The 18156-nt window shown below is 52.8% G+C and overlaps 1 protein-coding gene across 1 annotated transcript; it reads left to right on the top strand.

The window, feature by feature from the left end:
* The first annotated feature begins 1878 nt into the window (after positions 1-1878).
* On the top strand, positions 1879-7563 carry MRPL28 (mitochondrial ribosomal protein L28). Its single transcript, XM_054270966.1, has 5 exons — positions 1879-2179; positions 2262-2414; positions 5103-5237; positions 6543-6629; positions 7202-7563. The coding sequence occupies exons 1-5, from the start codon at positions 1892-1894 to the stop codon at positions 7283-7285; spliced, it is 747 nt and encodes a 248-aa protein (XP_054126941.1). The 5' UTR covers positions 1879-1891; the 3' UTR covers positions 7286-7563.
* Positions 7564-18156: the final 10593 nt, after the last annotated feature.

The raw sequence follows: 18156 nt of genomic DNA, 5'->3' as shown, positions 1-18156 counted from the left end.
TCCTTTGCAGCGTGTCCCACCTTAGCCTTACTCCAGGGCACGCAGAAAGCAAGGGCAGAACTTGGCAACCAGGGAAGCTCTCTTTGCCCATCCTTCTTCTACAGATAAGGGCTCAACTCCATCCTTGCAGCTGTGTCAGCCTGGTGTGTGCTGCTGGAGCCCCTCCTCAGGTGGCTTTGGGGAGGAGAGAGCTGTTAATGAAGGATTTGCCTCCTCGGGGTTCTTTCTCTGCTTTGAAGAGCACCCAGCTCAGCTGTGCACTTTATCCCTCTGCCTCCCCTTCCTCTGCAGAGTCCCCCTTTTTAAGCAGGCTCAGGACAAGTGAGGGACACTTGTCCACACCCAGCAATGTCATCCCCCTGCCACCCATGTCCCCTGCCTGTCCTTGTGCTGCTGCCATGCAGGGCAGCACACTGGGAAGGGGGACACGGGGCCCTCAGGGCTTCCTCCAACTTTTACCACTTTTAGGCACTTTTTTTGTCCCCTGTCTCTGTTTGCACAGCGGTGCTGAGGCCCCAGCACTGTGGCAGGGGATCACTGCTCCTTCACAGCCGTGCCGTCCATGCCAGGCCACCAGTGGGACCTGGGTGCAACCAGTGGGATCTGGGGGCCACCAGACTGGTTTGGGTACTGCCAGCGTGACCCAGGTGCTGCCAGTGGGACCTGGGTGCCACCAGGGTGACCTGACTGCTGCCAGTGTGACTTGGGTGCCACTGGTGTCACCTGGGTACTGCCAAGGTGACCTGAGTGCTTCCAGTGTGACCCAGGTGCTGTTGGTGTGACTCAGGTGCTGCCCAGGTGCCACCAGTGTGACCCAGGTGCCACCAGTGTGACCTGATGCCACTGACATGGCCGGGTATTGCCGGTTATCATAGAAAGCAATAATTCCTCATCGGGCCTTTCCCTTCAGGGATTTCTGTGCTGGAAGCAGGAGAAGCTTTGGGGCAAGAAATCCCGCTGACATGATTGTTTATTTTATTTTTATTTTATGTATCATCCATTTTTGCTTTGCCCCCTCCCTGCTGACCTGGCCTTGGTGCCTGCAGGAGGAGGGAGGGTTAATTATTTTGGGTAAAATCTGAGCAAATTCCTGCGTCTGGGGGAAAAAAAAAAAAAAAAAAAGTTATTTTTTTCTTTGCTGTTAATACCTGTGATTATTTTATACAGTAAATTTTAAAGCTTACAGTTTTATAATTTAATAAAGGTGACGGTATTTGCGGGCAGATGGTGGTGACTGCAATCACACAAGCACCGGGGCTGGAAGAAGAAGAAGGGGTGGAAGAAGAAGAAGGGGTGCATCTCCTGCACCCCCCTTGCCCAGGCAGGGTCACCTGGAGCCCCAGGGCCGTGTCCAGGAGGGCTGTGGGCTGGCCCAGGGCTGCCCTGCTCGGCTGCTCCAGCGCTCTGCTCCCTCCGTGTGTTCTTCCTCACGGGATAACGGGATAGCCTGAGTGGGAAGGGGCCCTAAAGGATCACCCAAGGCAGCCCCTGGCCCTGCACAGACCCCCCAACACTCCCACCCTGTGCCTGAGCATTGCCCAAGCTCACCTGGAGCTCTGGCAGCCTCGGGGCTGTGCCCATTCCCTAGGGAGCCTGGGCAGTGCCAGCACCCTCTGGGGGAAGAACCTTTCCCAAAATCCAACCTAACCCTGCCCTGGCCAGCTCCAGCCGTGCCCCCGAGTCCATTGGGGTGGAATTCCAGCGGTTCCGTCCCGGTTCGGGCCCCGCCGGGAGGAGCCGGGACCGCCCTCAGGGCTGGCCGGGGCGAAACGCGGGCGCGGCGCGGCCCCTCCCGGCCACCGTCGCGGTCCGTCCGCCCCAGCCAAGGAGCGGCGGAAGCGGAATTGGCGGCGGGGCCGGGCACGCGGGTCCGGGACGCGGGGCCGGGGCGATGCCGCTGCACCGCTTCCCGCCGCGGCTCTGGGCCGCCATGCGGATGCGGGAGGGCATCTACGCCCGCCTGCCGCAGCACTACCTGGCCTCGCTGCAGGACGACACGCCGCCCACGCCGGTGCACTGGGAGCCGCACGGGCTGCGCTACCGGCGGAACCCGCGCACCGGGCAGCGCGAGCGCGTGCAGGACGTGCCGGTGCCCGTGTACTTCCCGCCCGCCGCCAACGAGGGGCTCTGGGGCGGCGAGGGATGGGTGCGCGGCTTCCGCTACGCGCGCAACGACAAGGTGAGCGCTGCGCCCTTCCCGGGCCGGGCCGGTGCCACCGGGGCTCCCCCGGGACAGCCCCTGACGGCCGCGCCGTGCCCAGCTCTCCACCAGGCTGCCCAAGACGTGGAAGCCGCAGCTGTTCAAGCGGCAGTTCTACAGCGAGATCCTGGACGCCACGCTGACCATCACCGTCACCATGCGCACGCTCGACCTCATCGACGCCGCCTTCGGCTTCGACTTCTACATCCTCAAGGTACCGACTAAAACATCCTCAAGGTACCGACTGTACATCCTCGAGGTACCGATTTCTATATTCTCAAGGTACCGACTTGTACATCCTCAAGGTACCGATTTCTACATCTCCCGGGCTGTGCCTGCAGTGCTCTCAGCCTCAGCTGGCAGGCACCGAGTCCTGGAATTGGGCACAGACAATCCCAGGTTGGAATAGACCCCCGGGGGTCATCCAGGGCAGCCCCTGGCCCTGCATAGACCCCCCAGCACTCCCACCCTGTGCCTGAGCATTGTCCAAGCACTCCTGGAGCTCTGGCAGCCTCGGGGCTGTGCCCATTCCCTGGGGAGCCTGGGCAGTGCCAGCACCCTCTGGGGGAAGAACCTTTCCCAAAATCCAGCCTGACCCTGCCCTGGCCCAGCTCCAGCCATTCCCTGTCCCAGAGCTGCCCTCAAGAGGAGCTGCAGCCCCCCCTGAGCTCTGCCCTCAGTGTCCTCTCTCCAGGCTGAACAACTGCTGCTGTCAGTGCTTTAGCACAGCTCTAATGCTCCCAGCCTTCAATTCCCTCTTGACTGCAGCCCTTGATACAAAAACTCAGAGCTGTGATAAGATTGTCAGAACAAATCCAACAGATCTTTCCCCACGTGTGTCCTGAGAGCCTGTGCTGGCTGTGGGTGAGCTGGCAGTGTCCTGGGCACTGCTGTGGCCCCTGGCAGCTGCTCCCTATCCCTGTGGGACCCCAGGGCACAGGGTGTTGGCGTTCCTGTTGCTGATCCCCCCAACTTTTGGGACTCAGGCTCGGCCCTCTCAGGGGACTTCCCTGTTTGGGAGACCCTCTTGGAGTGGTTTTGTGTCAGAAAAGAAACACACTGGATTTTTTTGGTCTTCAGGTTCTTGTTTATTATTATCTTATCTATCTTATTTAGAGTTTTGCACGCTGTCCACACCAGGCTCAGCGCACTGGAAAAGCACCACAAAAATGGCCAACAATCTGTTGTGACAAGGTCTTTTCAAGCTAAATTATCAAATTAAGAGCTGACACCTAGATTATTTCCCTTTTAACCCAATAACTGATCCCAAAGATCTGCAATGCGGATTTTTCCACCCAATTACAAACTGCCACCCAAACCCATGAAGAAGAAGGAAGGAGCATGAAGAAGAAACCCAGGATGACACCCTGTGCCCTCCATCTTGCTTCTATCCACAACATACTAAAAATCCCAAAACCTAAATTTCCCACTTAAATAATACACCTACACTACTCTCTATAATCTACTTCACACCTTAGTGGGTTCTGGTCTGTTCTGGAGTTTAGGAAACTTTCTCCATGAATGAGGGTCAAAGTCAGTGCTCCCCTGGGGGTCAGAGCACCCCAGAGCAGACAGGGAAATATTCTCAGTGCCCTGGGTTTCCACAACAGGGAATATTTCTCTGCTCTGAGGGGTTCTGACCCCCAGAGAAACACTGCCTTTAACCTTTGCCCATGGAGAGGGAGGGCTTGCAAGGCTTTGAGATTGACTATTTGGTAGTCTCCAGTCAATCTCAAAGCCTTGCAAGCCCTCTCTCTCCATGGGCAAAGGTGAAATAGATAATAGAGAGTAGTGAAGGTGAAATAGATAATAGAGAGTAGTATGGTTTGTCACTGGGTGAGAAATTTAGCTTTTGAGATTTTTAGTATAGATGTAGACCAAAGCAAAATGGAAGATCGTGGGCATTGTCTCTGTCTTGTTCTTCTTCATCTACCCCATTTTCCACAGTATTAGTACAACAAAAATAATTAGGTGAGTGTGAAAAACGTCAATCACTTGTTTTTAAATTTTTAAAAGTTTAATAGTAATAAAATGGTTATAAAATAGCAATATAATTAGAGTAATAATAATTTGGACAATTTGGATTAGGACAATATGAGACAATAAAAACAAAGAGTTATAGACAGTCCAGGTACCTTTTTCTGGGCAGCATAAGCCCAAAAAAGAACCCACATAACAGAGGATTAACCCTTAAAAACAACAGCCTGTTGCATATTCATGCACCTCATACATGATGCATAAATTCCATTCAAACACAGGATTCTGTCTGGGCAGTGTCAGCTTCTTCCTCTGAATCCTGACAGTGTCTTCAGGGCTGAGCAAGGCAGGAAGAAGTTCATTTCTTCTGATAAGAGAGCAATAAATTCTCTTTCTCTGAAAGATTCAGGTGTCCTGTGGCTGCTGTCTCACTGCGGGTACTTCCTTTTAAAAAAGTATCTTACATAGCACAGTTTCTATTTTAACATTGTTATAACCTAAAACTATATTTAACACACTACTTAAGAAAATTAAAACAGCATAACTTTCTAACACAACACATATTATATTCATTTTAGTATTTGCAAAAAGCCAATCATAAAATACACATTTTTCACAGTGAGGAAAACCACAATGCAACGAGACGAGAGATGAGTTATTAGTAGAAAAGTAAAAATAACGTATGTTTTAAGAGTTAATTAGATGAAACAGCTTTAAAACACCTTGAAGCTGTACATCTTATAACCACTTTGCAGTGCTTTCCCTGTGTGCTGAGTCTGGTACAGACAGTGTGCCAAAGCTTTAGATGAGATAACAATAAACAACACGCTGAAGACTAACAGAGTCCCGTGTAACACCAAACTGTTACAAGAGGGTTTCCCCCCAAGCAGAGGGGCAGAGAGACACCTGTGTAACACCTTTGCAGACTCCCAGGGCTGACATGTGCTCCAAGCTGGGCATGGACCTGAAGAGGACGATGCTGCTGCGCCTGGCCCGGCGCGACCCCGCGCTGCACCCCGACGACCCAGCCCGCAGAGAGGCCATCTATGACAAGTACAAGGTGGGCTCGGCTCCTGGCCAGCCATTCCTCATGTGCTTCTGCTCAAGAGACAGGGGGAAATGCCAAAAATAAATCTGTGAAAACTAAATTTTTAAAAATTCTCAAGGCCTAATACAAAGCTCACATAATATACACCTTAAGATAAGTGTCGTGGTGTGAGGTCCCCAGGACGAGGTGAGAGATGAGAATTTGACTCCATGTTCTCAGAAGGCTGATATATTATATTATATTATATTATATTATATTATATTATATTACATTACATTACATTACATTACATTACATTACACATTACATTACATTACGGAATGCTAATATAATAGATATAATATATAATAATATATAGAATAATAATAATATATAATTATAATAATATATAGAATGCTATATACTAAAACTATACTAAAGAGAAAGAATACATCAGAAGATTTAACGAGAATTAATAAAAAAACTCCATGACTGACTCCTCAGAGTCTGACACAGCTGGCTGTGATTGGTCATTTATTAAAAACAATTCACATGTTTGGATAAAGAATCTCCAGACCACATTCCAGAGCAGCAAAACATGGAGAAGCTGAGGCTTCTCATCTTCCCAGGAGAAGAAATCCTGGCAAAGGGATTTTTCAGAAAATATCACGGTGACAAGATAAGAGACATGAGCTTAAAAATACCATAGAATAAGAAACATTGGTAAGAGAAATACAACTAAAAACAAGTTTCAAAAGATAGCCTTACAAATAAAAATATACTAAATTTCTAAATTCTTTAGAAAAATAAAACTATGAAAAATACATTATAAGATCCATAAAGACTAATTTTAAATAATTAGCTTTAAAGCATTTACAATATAATGTAACAAAAACTGATAAACAAAAAAACACTTAATAATTATAATAATATTTTTTAAAATAGTATTTATAATAACATTGTTTATAAAATATAATATATATATTATACAATACCACCCAAACCTATGAAGGAGAAGGACTAACTTAAATTCTAAAACTTCTATCTTGTTTTATGTATATTACTATAATCTAAAACTTTAAACTCTTAAGTTTTGTACTATGTGATATTATACACTTCTATTTAAGCTACACACTTATCATTTTAGTTCTGTCATTAAATTTTGGAAGTTTTCTGCTTGACTTCAGGTCAAATGCAAGTGTTCTCTTGGGGGTCAGTGCCTGTGAGCACAGAAAGTCTGAAATTCTCAGCAGCCAGGGTTCCAACACTGGGCATGGAGAGGATTTGTATCTTGGTCACCTGCAAAGACTGTGCTGCCTTCTCCTCCTTTCATCACAGGAATTTGTGATCCCAGAGGAAGAAGCTGAATGGGTTGGCTTGAGTTTGGAAGAAGCCATAGAAAAACAGAGGCTCCTGGAAAAAAAGGTGATTTCCTGAGGCAGTGCTCAGCACTGAGGTGTTGTGGCTGCAGTGCAGCTTCTCCATGGGCTCCAGGAGACACTGATGGCAGTGTGAGAGGGAAGGGAAGGGAAGGGAAGGGAAGGGAAGGGAAGGGAAGGGAAGGGAAGGGAAGGGAAGGGAAGGGAAGGGAAGGGAAGGGAAGGGAAGGGAAGGGAAGGGAAGGGAAGGTTCCGGGAAGGGAAGGGAAGGGAAGGGAAGGGAAGGGAAGGGAAGGGAAGGGAAGGGAAGGGGAGGGGAGGGGAGGGGAGGGAAGGGAAGGGAGAGATATCCTTGGGAGCTAGTGATGCTCCTCATCTGCTCTCAGAACTGGGGAAGCCCCTGAGTGCCCCACACAGTGCCTGCCCTCTCTGAGGGAGGGCTACAGAGCTGAGCTGATGCTGTGGCACAGCAGATTGCCTTGTTCAGCCCCTGAATAAAGCCCAGTCACATCTTCCTCTGGTTTTAGCTGCCAGCACTCCCTGGGCTCCCCGTTGCACTTCCCCTGCTGCTACTCAGGTTCACTCCTTTCACATGGTTTATTCTCTGCTTTGTTGCAGGACCCTGTTCCCCTCTTCAAGGTGTATGCTGAGGAGCTTGTCAACCAGCTGAGAGAGCAGCAACAGGCAGTGCAGAAACAGTAGAAGGAAGAAACCTTGGCAGCAAAACCCCTGCTGCAGAGAAAGCAGTGGGGTTCAGGGGCTCTGCTGCCTCAACCAGGCTGCTGGGGAAGGGGCCACGTGAAAACCACGTTGCTGAAGTGTCATGAGAGCCTAAATTCAGTGAGGACCTGCTCCTGTGGGCTGAGGAAAGAGTTTCTGTGCTGTGGCTCTGAGAGTTCTTGTCAGACTCACTCTGTGGAGCTTGTGCCTGTACAAGCAGTTGGCTGCTGTTGAGAGCCCACCTGTGATACAAAATACACATTTTGGTATCAATAAACTTCTCTCTGATACTTGTTTTATTCGTGTGTTGTAGCAGGGACTGAGACACAGTGTAACTTAGATCAATCCACAGCTTCATCCTCCTGAGGTGGTTGTGCCCCAAAGTGTGACCCCAAACCCCTGGGCTGAGCTCCCCAGCCCAGCTCACTAACCCCTGGGTTACAGCCCTGTTTGTGTTGTAATTTGGTGACTTTTAAATCTTATTTTGTAAAGATTTAGCTGAAGTGGGTGTTGAAGTCTTTGCTGCTGTCTGGCAACAAGGGGCTGCAAAGCACTTGCCATAATGACAGGCTGATGAGCAGCACTGGGAGTCCCTGGTGCTGTGTGGAAGCTTTGTGGTGGTGCAGTGAGTTTCTGGGTGGATCAAAATCAGCCTCTGCCCTTTTCCCCTCAGCTCTGAGGTGAGGGGCAAGCACAGAGCCTGCAGGCTGAACCTTGTGTGGCTCATTTCTGTGGAAGAGACTTTGCCTTCCCCCTGTCTGGCACATCAGGGCAGGTGCACTGCCTTGGTTTGTGATAAGGACTGATAAGAGAGAAACTGGGCTTGTAGAGCAGAGTGTGGCTCTGCCCTCTGTGCTGGAATGGAGCAGGACCCCAGGGCAGTGGGGATTGGCAGTGCCTGCAAGGTTTGTGGGTGGTGCAGAAGCAGCCACTGGGTGAGCACAGAGCCTCACAGGGCAGTGCTGGGGCTTGGGTGAGGGAGGTGCTGGACTTGAATGGGATCTGAACAACAACATTTCATGAAAACCAGGACAGAGAAGGGGCTGGAGTCCCCATAAGGGGTATTTGAGCCTGCAGAGGAGCCTGGCACAGGCTGGCAGGGCTGGCTAGGGCTGCCAGGCAGGGCTGTGCTGTTCTTGCAGGGGCACAGGGGGAACAGGCTGGGTGGCAGGAGCTGGGATGTCTCCAGCCTGCCTGTGTGTTCCATCCCCAGCAAGTCCAGGTTCTCAAGAGCAAACTGGCACAGAAGGTCATATTTGCCTAATTAATGACAGTGCAGCTAGGCCAGCACAATGACATTTGGTTATCTTCTCTCTCTGCTGCAGCTGAGCTGAGTGGGAAGCTGCTGCCCAGCTCCTCGGGGACCCTGACACTCTGCCCTCGTTAGAGATAATTAGCTGGGACAAGCTCCTTGTTTGACAGCTCTGCTCATCATTAGGGCCAGCTCAGCTCATGCATTTTAATGCAGCTCCCAGCAAAGCTCCAGCCCATGGCTCTGTCCTGGCCCTGCTCTGGAACGTGCCCGGGTGCCCCAGAGCTCCTGGGCACTGAGGAGCTGCTGCAAGTGGCTGAGGGGACAATGAGCAGCTGCTGGTGTGTCCCAGGGGTGGGAGGTTCTGGCTCTGTGGAGCTTTTGTGTCCTCCCAGGGCTGGACCCTGACTGAGCTGCAGAGCTCTCGCTGGGCACCTGCAGGATCTGCTGCCTCAGGAGGGCTCAGTGGGTGACCAGGGGCAGCAGGAGCTTTTGGAGAGAACTCCTGATCCTGCTGGGGGTGAGGGTTCTCAGGGGGGCACTGCATGAGCACAGCATGTTGGCAGCAAAGACTTCAACACCCACTTCAGCTACATCTTTACAAAATAAGATTTAGGAGTCACCACCTTCAAACACAAACAGGGCTGTTACCCAGGGGTTAGTGAGCTGTGCTGGGGAGCTCAGGTCCACCTGCTGAGGGATTTGGGTCACACTTTGGGGCACAACCATCTGGGGTGGATGAAGGCTTTGCTTGGTGGGTGACAAGGGGTAGCAGGAGCTTTTGGGGAGAGCTCCTGATCCTGCTGGGGGTGAGGTTCAAGGGGGGCACTGATGAGCACAGCTGGAGCTGCAGGAGGTTCTCTGGGGGAGTCTATTTGGAATGTGGTGAATTCTGATTTTCTGTCATCCTGCCTTTGTGAAGAAACCTTCCCCTTGCTCCTTTCCTTCCACCCATGTTGGATGAAGCCCAGAGATGTGCTCATAGGTTCCTCTGCTACCTTGAGGGAAGCTGCAGCCTCAGGGGAAGCAGAGCTGGAGCACACAGGGCTGCTGGGCACAGCAGCAGATGTCTCAAGGTGGGGCATGTCCCCTGTGCAGCATTTGGGGCAGTTTGGGCGACAAACCCCCCAGCCAGGTGGCCTTGAGGAGGTGGAGGAACAGCTCAGGGCTCAGTGTTAGTCCTGTCCTGATTTTGCAGCTGGAGAGTTTGGTGCTGCTTGAGGGATGGTTTTCCCTGTTTGGGTGGGCTCAGTCTGGCAGATAATGGTTCCCTTGCTGCCCTGATAGGGGGATCAGAGGAGCTGGTAGTTTTCCAGTTCCCAGGAAGCCACAGATGCCACAAACCCAGGATGCAATAGGGTGCTGTCAGCTTGAAATTCAAAATCCACCCCTGGACAGGGGAAGGGCCTGGCTGCCCAGCCCTGCTCAGAGCCCAGCACTGCCTTGGCCTTCTGCAAAGGGCACCAGGCTCTGCTGCTGGCCCAGAGCCAGGCACAGGCACGTGGAGCACAGGGAGGATCCAACAGCAGGCTGGCAAGGATGTGACAGCCCCCAGCACACTGCCTGAGAGCCCTGCCAGGGTCACCTTGGATCAGGCTGGAATAGCAGTGCTTGGAAAGGGGAATGGTGAAAAATGATCTCATCTAGACAGCAGGGAAAGGATGATGGATGAGAGGCTGGGAGAGGCACGTGTGCTGTGTCAGCCACCAGCACTGGGAAATGGGACATCAATCCATCTGTTTAATTCATTCCTCAGGTATCAAAAACATGCCACTCTCTTTAATAGTCCCAGCAAGCCACAAAAATGAAACTGACCCTTGGAAGATGAAATTTGGGCCCACCCTGTTCCAGTTGTGAAGGAACAATCACCCCCAAACCCAACACTGCAAAGTCATAAAGCAGAGAAAAAGGTTAATTGGGAAAAAGCATCCAAGCAGGAAAGGCCTTGGGTGGGGTGGCTGGACTAATCCTGCTCTTTGGGACTGGTTGGTTCTGAATTCTGGTGTTTGCTGGTGTCTTGAAGCAATGTTTGGATTTTTCCTGTCTCACTTGTTATTCCCAGCAAGTTGCAGTCACTGATCCAAAAACCAGCATGAGATTAAGGCTCTGCTTCTCAACAAACATTTTCTTACCTGTTTACCTTCATGAATTAAACAGATTTTCCTTGTAAATTTCCAACAAACCCCTTTATAATCAAACAAAAGGGATATTTGGGAGCAACAGCACGAGCAGCATGTCCTTTCCTGCTGGTCTCAAAGGTGAGCCTGCCTTTCCCTCCTGGCTTGGAGGCTCTTGGTTTGGAATCACTGTTGCAAAGGGGTGTGAATCAGCCCAAACTTGGTGTCAGCAGAGGTCAAAATGTAGCCTGAAATCATCCCCCATCCTATGGCATTAATCAAGGAGACATGAGATTTAGAAACTGGCTTGGACAATTCCAGCAAACCCTTTCAAGTGTCACTGCAGTGTTTGTTTTCAGATCCACAGGACTCAATTCCTTCCAGACAGCTGGTCTGGGATGCTCAGGCTGTTGGAGGTGGAAGTATGGGCTGCGCTTACCCCCCACAGATTTGCTCTCTCCCTGGAATTTGCTCTGGGGATCAGGAAATGGCAGCAAATGTCCTGGTGGATATTTACCACGTGAGTGACAAACCATTCTGGATTTTGGGGATCAAGATGGAGCTGGGCTCATTGCAGAGGGAAGAACAGGAGCCCATGGGTAGTGAGACACCCATGGGCTGGACTGGACAAAAATCTTCCGCAGGAGGGTGGTGCGGTCTGGGACAGGCTCTGGAGAGGTGGAGGTTTTCAGGACAGGGTGAGGCCCTGGAGCCCTGGTCGGAGCAGGAGCCTGGGCTGAGACCTCCAGAGGTCCTCCCAAGCTCACTGTTCTGTGCTGCAGCTCCTCCCTGCAAGGCAGCCCGAGAGGAGAGGATGAGTGTGAGGAAGAGCAGCTCCAGGTGCTGGCTGGAGGGGAGGCAATCCAGTAGCTGCTCCCTCTTCCTCTGGGCTATGGGCAGTCACCCTCCTGCCTGAGCTCCTCCTGCTGCCATGTGCTGTGCTCTGTCTTCTCCCAGCCTCCCAAGGAACTGCCTGGAGTGCCAAACCATCCCCTCCAGGAGCCAGGGATGGCAGCATGGAGTCACCGGCCATGTGCTGGGTCACCTGGAGCCCAGGGAAGTGGAGCAGAACCAGCCTGGCTCAGTGTGAGCATCCCTGGGGCTGCCAGCCTCGGCTGCTGCTGCCTGTGGCCAGCACAAGGTCCTGGTGGCTCTCAGGAGTGACCACTGCCTTTTCCAGCCCTGCTGGCTCCTGACACACTGCTCATCCTGCCCAGCTGCCCCAGCCCTGCAGGGGACAAGGCATGGCCAGTGTGTCAGGGCAGGGCGGTGGCCTGGTGGTGGGAGGACTCTCCCTGGGGTGACACCAGCCTGCAGCCAGGCAGGGTCTGATAGAGCCTGAGCAGAGTGGGACAGGGACATTGGGGCTTAGTTGTTCCAGTAAGGAGTCATAAGAAAGAAAAAAACAATCAAAAAACAAACAAACAAAGAAACAAAAAGCTAATAAAATCTCCATATGCAAACGAATTGCCAAAAGCTCCCTGCCATGTTCCTGCCACCCTCTCTCCTGCAGCTGTGGGCTGAGCTGGACTGGGCACACTGGGCACACAGAACAGGGGCAGTTCCCTCCATTCCCCTCCCCTGCCTCACCCCATGGGCTCAGGTTGGGCTCCTTGGCTGCAGGAGGAGGAGCTGAGGGGGGTGGCCGTGGCAGCTCCAGGCTGGCCACAGAGGCCTTTGCCTGGCTGGACTCTGCTGCTCTGAGCATCCCTTGCACACATTTGCAGGCAGCCATTGCCATGGTAACATGGAAATGGTGCTGGCTCAGGCCAGCCAGAGCACTCAGACACAGAAAATGGCATTTCTGAGATGGGCTCTGCTCACAGGGCCTCTGGGAACCCTGGGATGGGGCTGCTCTGAGCTGGTCCTTGTGCCCTGGTGCCCCCAGGGATGTGTCCCCCAAGAAGCAGAGGTGGAATGAGGTGGAGGGAGCAAACAGGATGGGACATGATAGGGAAAAGGGAGCAGTGGGGAGGGGATTTCTCTGCCAGTGCTCCAGGCATGGATGGGGCTGGGATTTCTGTGCTTCGGCCAGGTATTTATTCCCATGGAGACTGCTCGCACATTCCAAGGTGTTTTAATTTCCTTGACAGCCCTTTAAATTCTTTGTCAGCTCCCTCCTGCATGTGTTGTGAGACCCAGGTGGACTTCCCCAGGTGAGTCTCACCTGCCCAGCTGGATGTGAGGTGACTCTGCCCCCACAGCCCATAACTGTCTATGGCTGCTCATTTCATTCCTTACGATGCTGTCCCTTGACTTTTGAGGCTGCTGGAGGACCTGAGCTTGTTAAATCCTTCTCCCTAAAAGTCATGTATGGATTTGGAAGGTTTCAAGGGGTGGAAAGTCTTTACTCCTAACTTTAAGCTGCCTTGCTCCACCTCTGGGAATGGAGCCTTGTCATACTCTGCTCCCAGTGCAGGACTTTGCCATCCATGGGATTTTCTCCTCTTTCTCACACTTTATCCTCTCATTCTATTGAGCTTCAAGTCTTGCTTCAAGGCTTTTCCTCCAGAAGTCATTAGCTGTGATTCTTTCTTTTCACAGCAGTTCTCTACCAGTGTTTTAAAGTGTGGAACCTGTGTGCCAGCACCAAAAATGGAGGGAAATCTTGGATGCAGAGGATGTGCAGAGTTGAAATCACCTTGGTCTTGGGATGTGCAGAGTTGAAAGTACTGTGAAAATTGCTCATACCCAGACCCACTTGTCCTGCTGAGCTCCCTTCTCCTTTGAAAGCTCTGTCACCTTTTATTGGGGTTTTTTTCCTGTCTTGTGCATGATATGCTGAAGAACAAGGTGAATTCAGGCCTTTGTAGGGCTCTGTGAAAGATACTTAGTTGAAGATGTAGGAGCATCGGGGGTAGGACAGTTGGGATGGACGGAGACAGAGATCTCTGCAGCCAGGTCAGGAACTTGGGGTTCATTGCACAGGGCCTGGGGGCAGGGCCCTGCTGGGAGCTGCAGCCACAGCTCAGAGCGGGCTGAGAGAAGAGAGGGGGAGAGAGGGTGAGAGAGTAAAAGGGTAAGAGAGCGAGGTTCCCGTTCCAATACAATAAATCTTCTTCTGTGCTGAATATTCTACTTCTCACTAACCAACCTAGTACAAGATACAAATCCTATAGCATTTACATACAGCCTATAAGAATCATTACATAACCATCCTGTGTTACATTTTAAACCCTATAAACTCCTCTTTGGGCCCCTTCTGCCAAGCTGTAGGGTCTGCTCTGACCCTTGGGCCTGTCTGCAAGCAGAGGGTGTTGTTCCATTAAAAGGGGATTACCTTCAGCCGGCCACACCATTGTTTTCCAGTTGTTCAGCAACTGAGGTATCTCAAAGCTTGCTTTCATTTCAATCTCATCTATAGTTTCTATATTCTCAAAATCTTTTGCCAGACAATCATATTTATAAGGCTTTCCTGTTCCATCTTCTCCAACAGGAGGGGCTTGTGGAGCCCCTGTGCAGTGGGGAGCAAGGCAGTGGCTCCTCTGTGGGGGAGCAGCAGGTCCCGGGGCAGGAGAGGCTGGGAGGTGAGAGGGCCCTGGTAAAGGGAGCCGGCAGTGGCTGCAGCCGTGATGGCCGTGGCCAAAGCCGCGGCTCGGAGTGCGAGCCGGGAGTTGCCATGGGAACGGGAGCGGCCCGAGGATGCTCGGAGGATGCTCGGAGGGCGGCGCGGGCTCGGCGCCACGGCCCGAGCGCCGCTGGGAGCTGCCCCTGCTGGGGACCGGCAGCTTCCCGAGAGTCCCAACGTGTGCTCAGGGCACAGGGAGCGACCCCCGCCCAGATGAACCCAGAGCACTTCAGAGAGACGCTGCCCCTAGCAGACAGAGAAAGCACAAGCAGGAAAGCAGCCCCAGGCAGGATCTGGAACAGCCCCCGAGCTGTGCCGAGTCCCATCTCCGAGTCCCAGACCTGCCCCCCGTGCCCAGCAGGGCCCGGAGCAGCCATCCCTGGCCCAGAGCACGGCTGGGGCTGGGACACCGTCCTTGGTGCGGCCCCTCTCGCTGCAATGGGGGATGCAGTGCTCGGCTGGAGTGTTTGAGCTGAGCCTTCCCGGCCACCCTGAGCCGGCTGCTGATGAGTGTGGGCAGGGAGAGCCCACCCTTGGTGCCTCCCTTTGCTTGCCCTGGCCCCAGGTGGGCTCTTTGCCCAGCACTGGGACCAGCACTGTCAGCAGCAGCTGCTCCAGGCACCAGCCAGGCCCTTTTCCAGTTCTCTGGAAGCCTTTGGTGACCACATTATCAGCAGCCCTTTGCATGGGAGCTTTACTGTGGGCATCATCCAATGCTGCTGCTCCAGGAGACAGGCTTCCCTTTACAATCCCCCCAGTTTCCCAGATGGAGGGTGTTTATCCTGGTGCCCACAAACTCCATTTCCAGGAGGGTTTCTGCCAACTCACTGGTACTGCTGTGGGGGTCAGTGACCAGCCCTTTCCAGGCTCTCCCTGTGATGTGTGAAAAAGAAATTTATTATCACATCTGCCAGGCTCCAGACAACTCTTTCTGGCAGTGGGTGGGTAGGATCTGGCTGAGGATCAGCTGTTCTCCCCCAGTTCCTTCAGAAGCCCCTGACACACCTGCAGCTCCACAGCTTCTTTCTGTTCCCTTCTCAACTGGGTTCGTGTTGACATCTGTGGTCACCTTTGTCTCCTCTCTGCTCCCCAGGGTGGGAATCCCCCAGTTCTCCCAACAAAATAATGAGCTTGGGCAGAGTCTCCTCATGCTCCTACTGCAGCTGCCCTGAAGGACTCCACTCTCTGGATTGATTTGAGGAGGAAAAGGGAAAATGACCTCAGCTTCCTTTCCCTCAAGCCCACATTATCATCTCTTGCCTTGCTGTCCTTTTTCTTCAGATCTCTTCAGCCTTTAGATTCTTCCTAAGACCCCTTTTCCCCCCACTTTCCTGGAACTGCTGTTTGGTGCCAGAAATGACCATGGGAACAGAAGCACATTGCAGGTGCCACGTTGGTGTTCCAGCCAGCAGGGCTCGGCTGGGCTGTTTGCTGTTCTCGGCTGCCACATCCATCCCTGGACCATGAGGGTGGAGCCAGGAGCACATTCCCGCCTGCAGGGCCCACTCAGCCATGAGCGTGAGCCCATGCCCACATCACAGGACTGCTGTCCAGCCCTGTGCTCTGCCCATCATGGTTAAAACCCTCCAGAGGAGTGGGAGGCTCTGGGCCTCACAGACCTGGCTCGGAGCAGCTCAGCAGGAAGGCAGGAAGCATCCAGGGATGAGCATGGCCAAAGGCAGCACTTCCTCATTCCAGCCAGCACCACAAGGCCAGGAAAAGGGATGGCTGATGCAGGCAGTGCCAGTTCCCTGTCAGGAAACACCCCTGCTGTGAGCAGGAATCATGATGGCAGCAGTGGGGAAGGGGGGAAGAGGTCATGGAGGACAGTTTGGCCCCATCCTCACTCTTGGGATGAACCAATGTGGAATCCACATGGGAAACAGAAGAAACGGCTGGTAGGGCATGGTGTGTCTGCAGCCAGTGAGCTCCTTGAGGAGGAGGATGATGAGGGTTGATGGTGATGAGCCATGAAGGTTCAGGAAAGCCTTGGCACCGAGGCATTGTGCAGCAGGAGCGATGGGAAAGGCTGGCCAAGGGAGGCACCGTTCCTGCAACAGCCTTCAAAGAGTTTCCTTAAGTGTTGCTGCTCTTCAGGGCTTCCTCCTCCAAGGGGAAAAAAAAAAGTAGGGAAAAAAGGAGATGAGGAAGAGCAATCTCTGGGTGCGGGATGAAAGCGGCCTGTCTTGACTATTTACCCAGCAATTATAAGTAAATCGGTGGTGCCTAACGGGGCCGGTTGCCATAGTGACGATGGGATGGAAGGACCAGCATTTGGTCCTGGCTGCAGCCAATCAGGCTGGGAAGCCCAAGCTGCAATATAAAGTAAAGATTCCCATCTTCCAGCCACGCACTTGCCAAGAAAGGGAAATAGGTTCAAGAGTCTGGGGAAAAAAAGTGCTGCGGCCGGCGCGAGGCAGGCAGGGCGGCTGCTCCCGTCATGGCGGACTGCGAACGCCCGGGCAGGTGAGAATCCAACTCTCCCCATCTCCCGCTCATTGTTCTCCCGCGCCGCGCTCCCCGCGCTGCCCCACCCCACCCACGCCGCCGCCCCGACCCCCTCGCCCCGGCACCCACAATGGAACCCCCCTTCGGGTGGGAGACAAAGAGAGGCGGGTGGAGAAAGGCTCCACCATTCTCCCCAAATTGCCATCGTAGGCCTTTCAAATCAAATTTCGCAAAGCAGCTTCATCAAAGGCCCCCGGCTGAGAGGCACGAGCCCCCATATTCCTGCCCCCCCGGCAGGTCTGGGGTGGTGGGGTGATCCCATACAAAGTCGGCACCGCTCCAGAAGTGTCTTTGCAAAAAAAAAAAAAAAAAAAGAAAAAAGGAGGGAAAAAAAAAAGGGGGGGGATATGGAGATAAAAAACGCAAGCGAGAAAGAACGGCGCCTAAATTGCTCATCGTCTCCCCATCTCATTACTGGCGACTTCTGAGGACGGATATTTCCAAAGGCTGCAATGAAAGACTTGTGAATGGAGCCCCCCCGGATGAGATCAAAGCCCGAGGCTGGGACGCCAGGGTGTGCCGGAGGAGGGGGCGAGGGCCAGCGGCGCCGCAGGATGCTGGGGGGAGCCTTCCTCCCCTGCTGCCGCTGCCCTCCATGTTTCCCGGTGTCGCTGCCGCTGCTGCCTGACCCATCTTGCAATGGAGACCAGGGACAGTGGCCAGATCCCAACAGCTGGAACCGAGACGAGCGAACTCCATTGGCTCACAGTTCGACAACTCTCCCAAAATTCATGGTTAATAAAGGAGCTTATTCCGTCCGGGACCTCTCCAGACACCTCGAATTGCAGATGAGCGGGTGGCTTCCCCACCGCTGGAGCCCACTCCTTGGCTCTCGTCTCTCCTCACACCGCAGCATCGCCAGCCTGGTGAGCCACCAGCAGAAGGGCCGAGGACAAAGGCAGGAGGACAGAAGTTGTGCCACTTTCCCTTCCCACTGCTTCCCTTCAAACACGGGCTGCTTTCTTCTGCTCAGTGATAAATTTGGCTGCGGGCGGCGTTCCCACCACCGGCACCACCGGCAGCCCCATCAGCGGCACCGAGAGCAAACTCACAGATGGTAAAATAAGAGAGTCGTGTAGGGTTCAAAGAGACCTTCAATGTCAATTGTTATATTATTAGGTAAACTCCAAGAAGAAAATCTTTTAATCCACTGTGGCTAATCCAGTCCACTTTTGTTGGCCAGGACATATTCAGCATCAACAAAAGGCTCTGGCCGACGGACACCGGCATACATAATGTATTGATAACTGCGGGAGCCGGCTCGGCGGCAGAAAGAGCCACTGCTCGGGCCAGCAGCAGGGGCCAGCAGGAGGATTTGCCCGACTTTCATCAGTTTTATTTTCATTTCAAAGAACGCGGCTGATATTTGCACTGCGCTGCTTACCAGGGGAGCACAAAGAGGGCAGGG

This window comes from Melozone crissalis, unplaced genomic scaffold (genome assembly GCF_028551555.1).
Source record: "Melozone crissalis strain CALT ecotype California unplaced genomic scaffold, PUWL_Pcris_2 ptg000012l_1, whole genome shotgun sequence".
Taxonomy (NCBI): Eukaryota; Metazoa; Chordata; class Aves; order Passeriformes; family Passerellidae; genus Melozone; species Melozone crissalis.
This window is presented reverse-complemented; position numbering and strand designations above follow the sequence as displayed.

Excerpts from the sequence above, each read along its gene's own strand:
- MRPL28 (XM_054270966.1), top strand. The coding sequence starts at position 1,892 with ATGCCGCTGCACCGCTTCCCGCCGCGGCTCTGGGCCGCCATGCGGATG. Across the intron at positions 2,180-2,261 it reads GCTACGCGCGCAACGACAAG|CTCTCCACCAGGCTGCCCAA; the intron begins GTGAGCGCTGCG and ends CGCCGTGCCCAG. Across the intron at positions 2,415-5,102 it reads TCGACTTCTACATCCTCAAG|ACTCCCAGGGCTGACATGTG; the intron begins GTACCGACTAAA and ends ACACCTTTGCAG.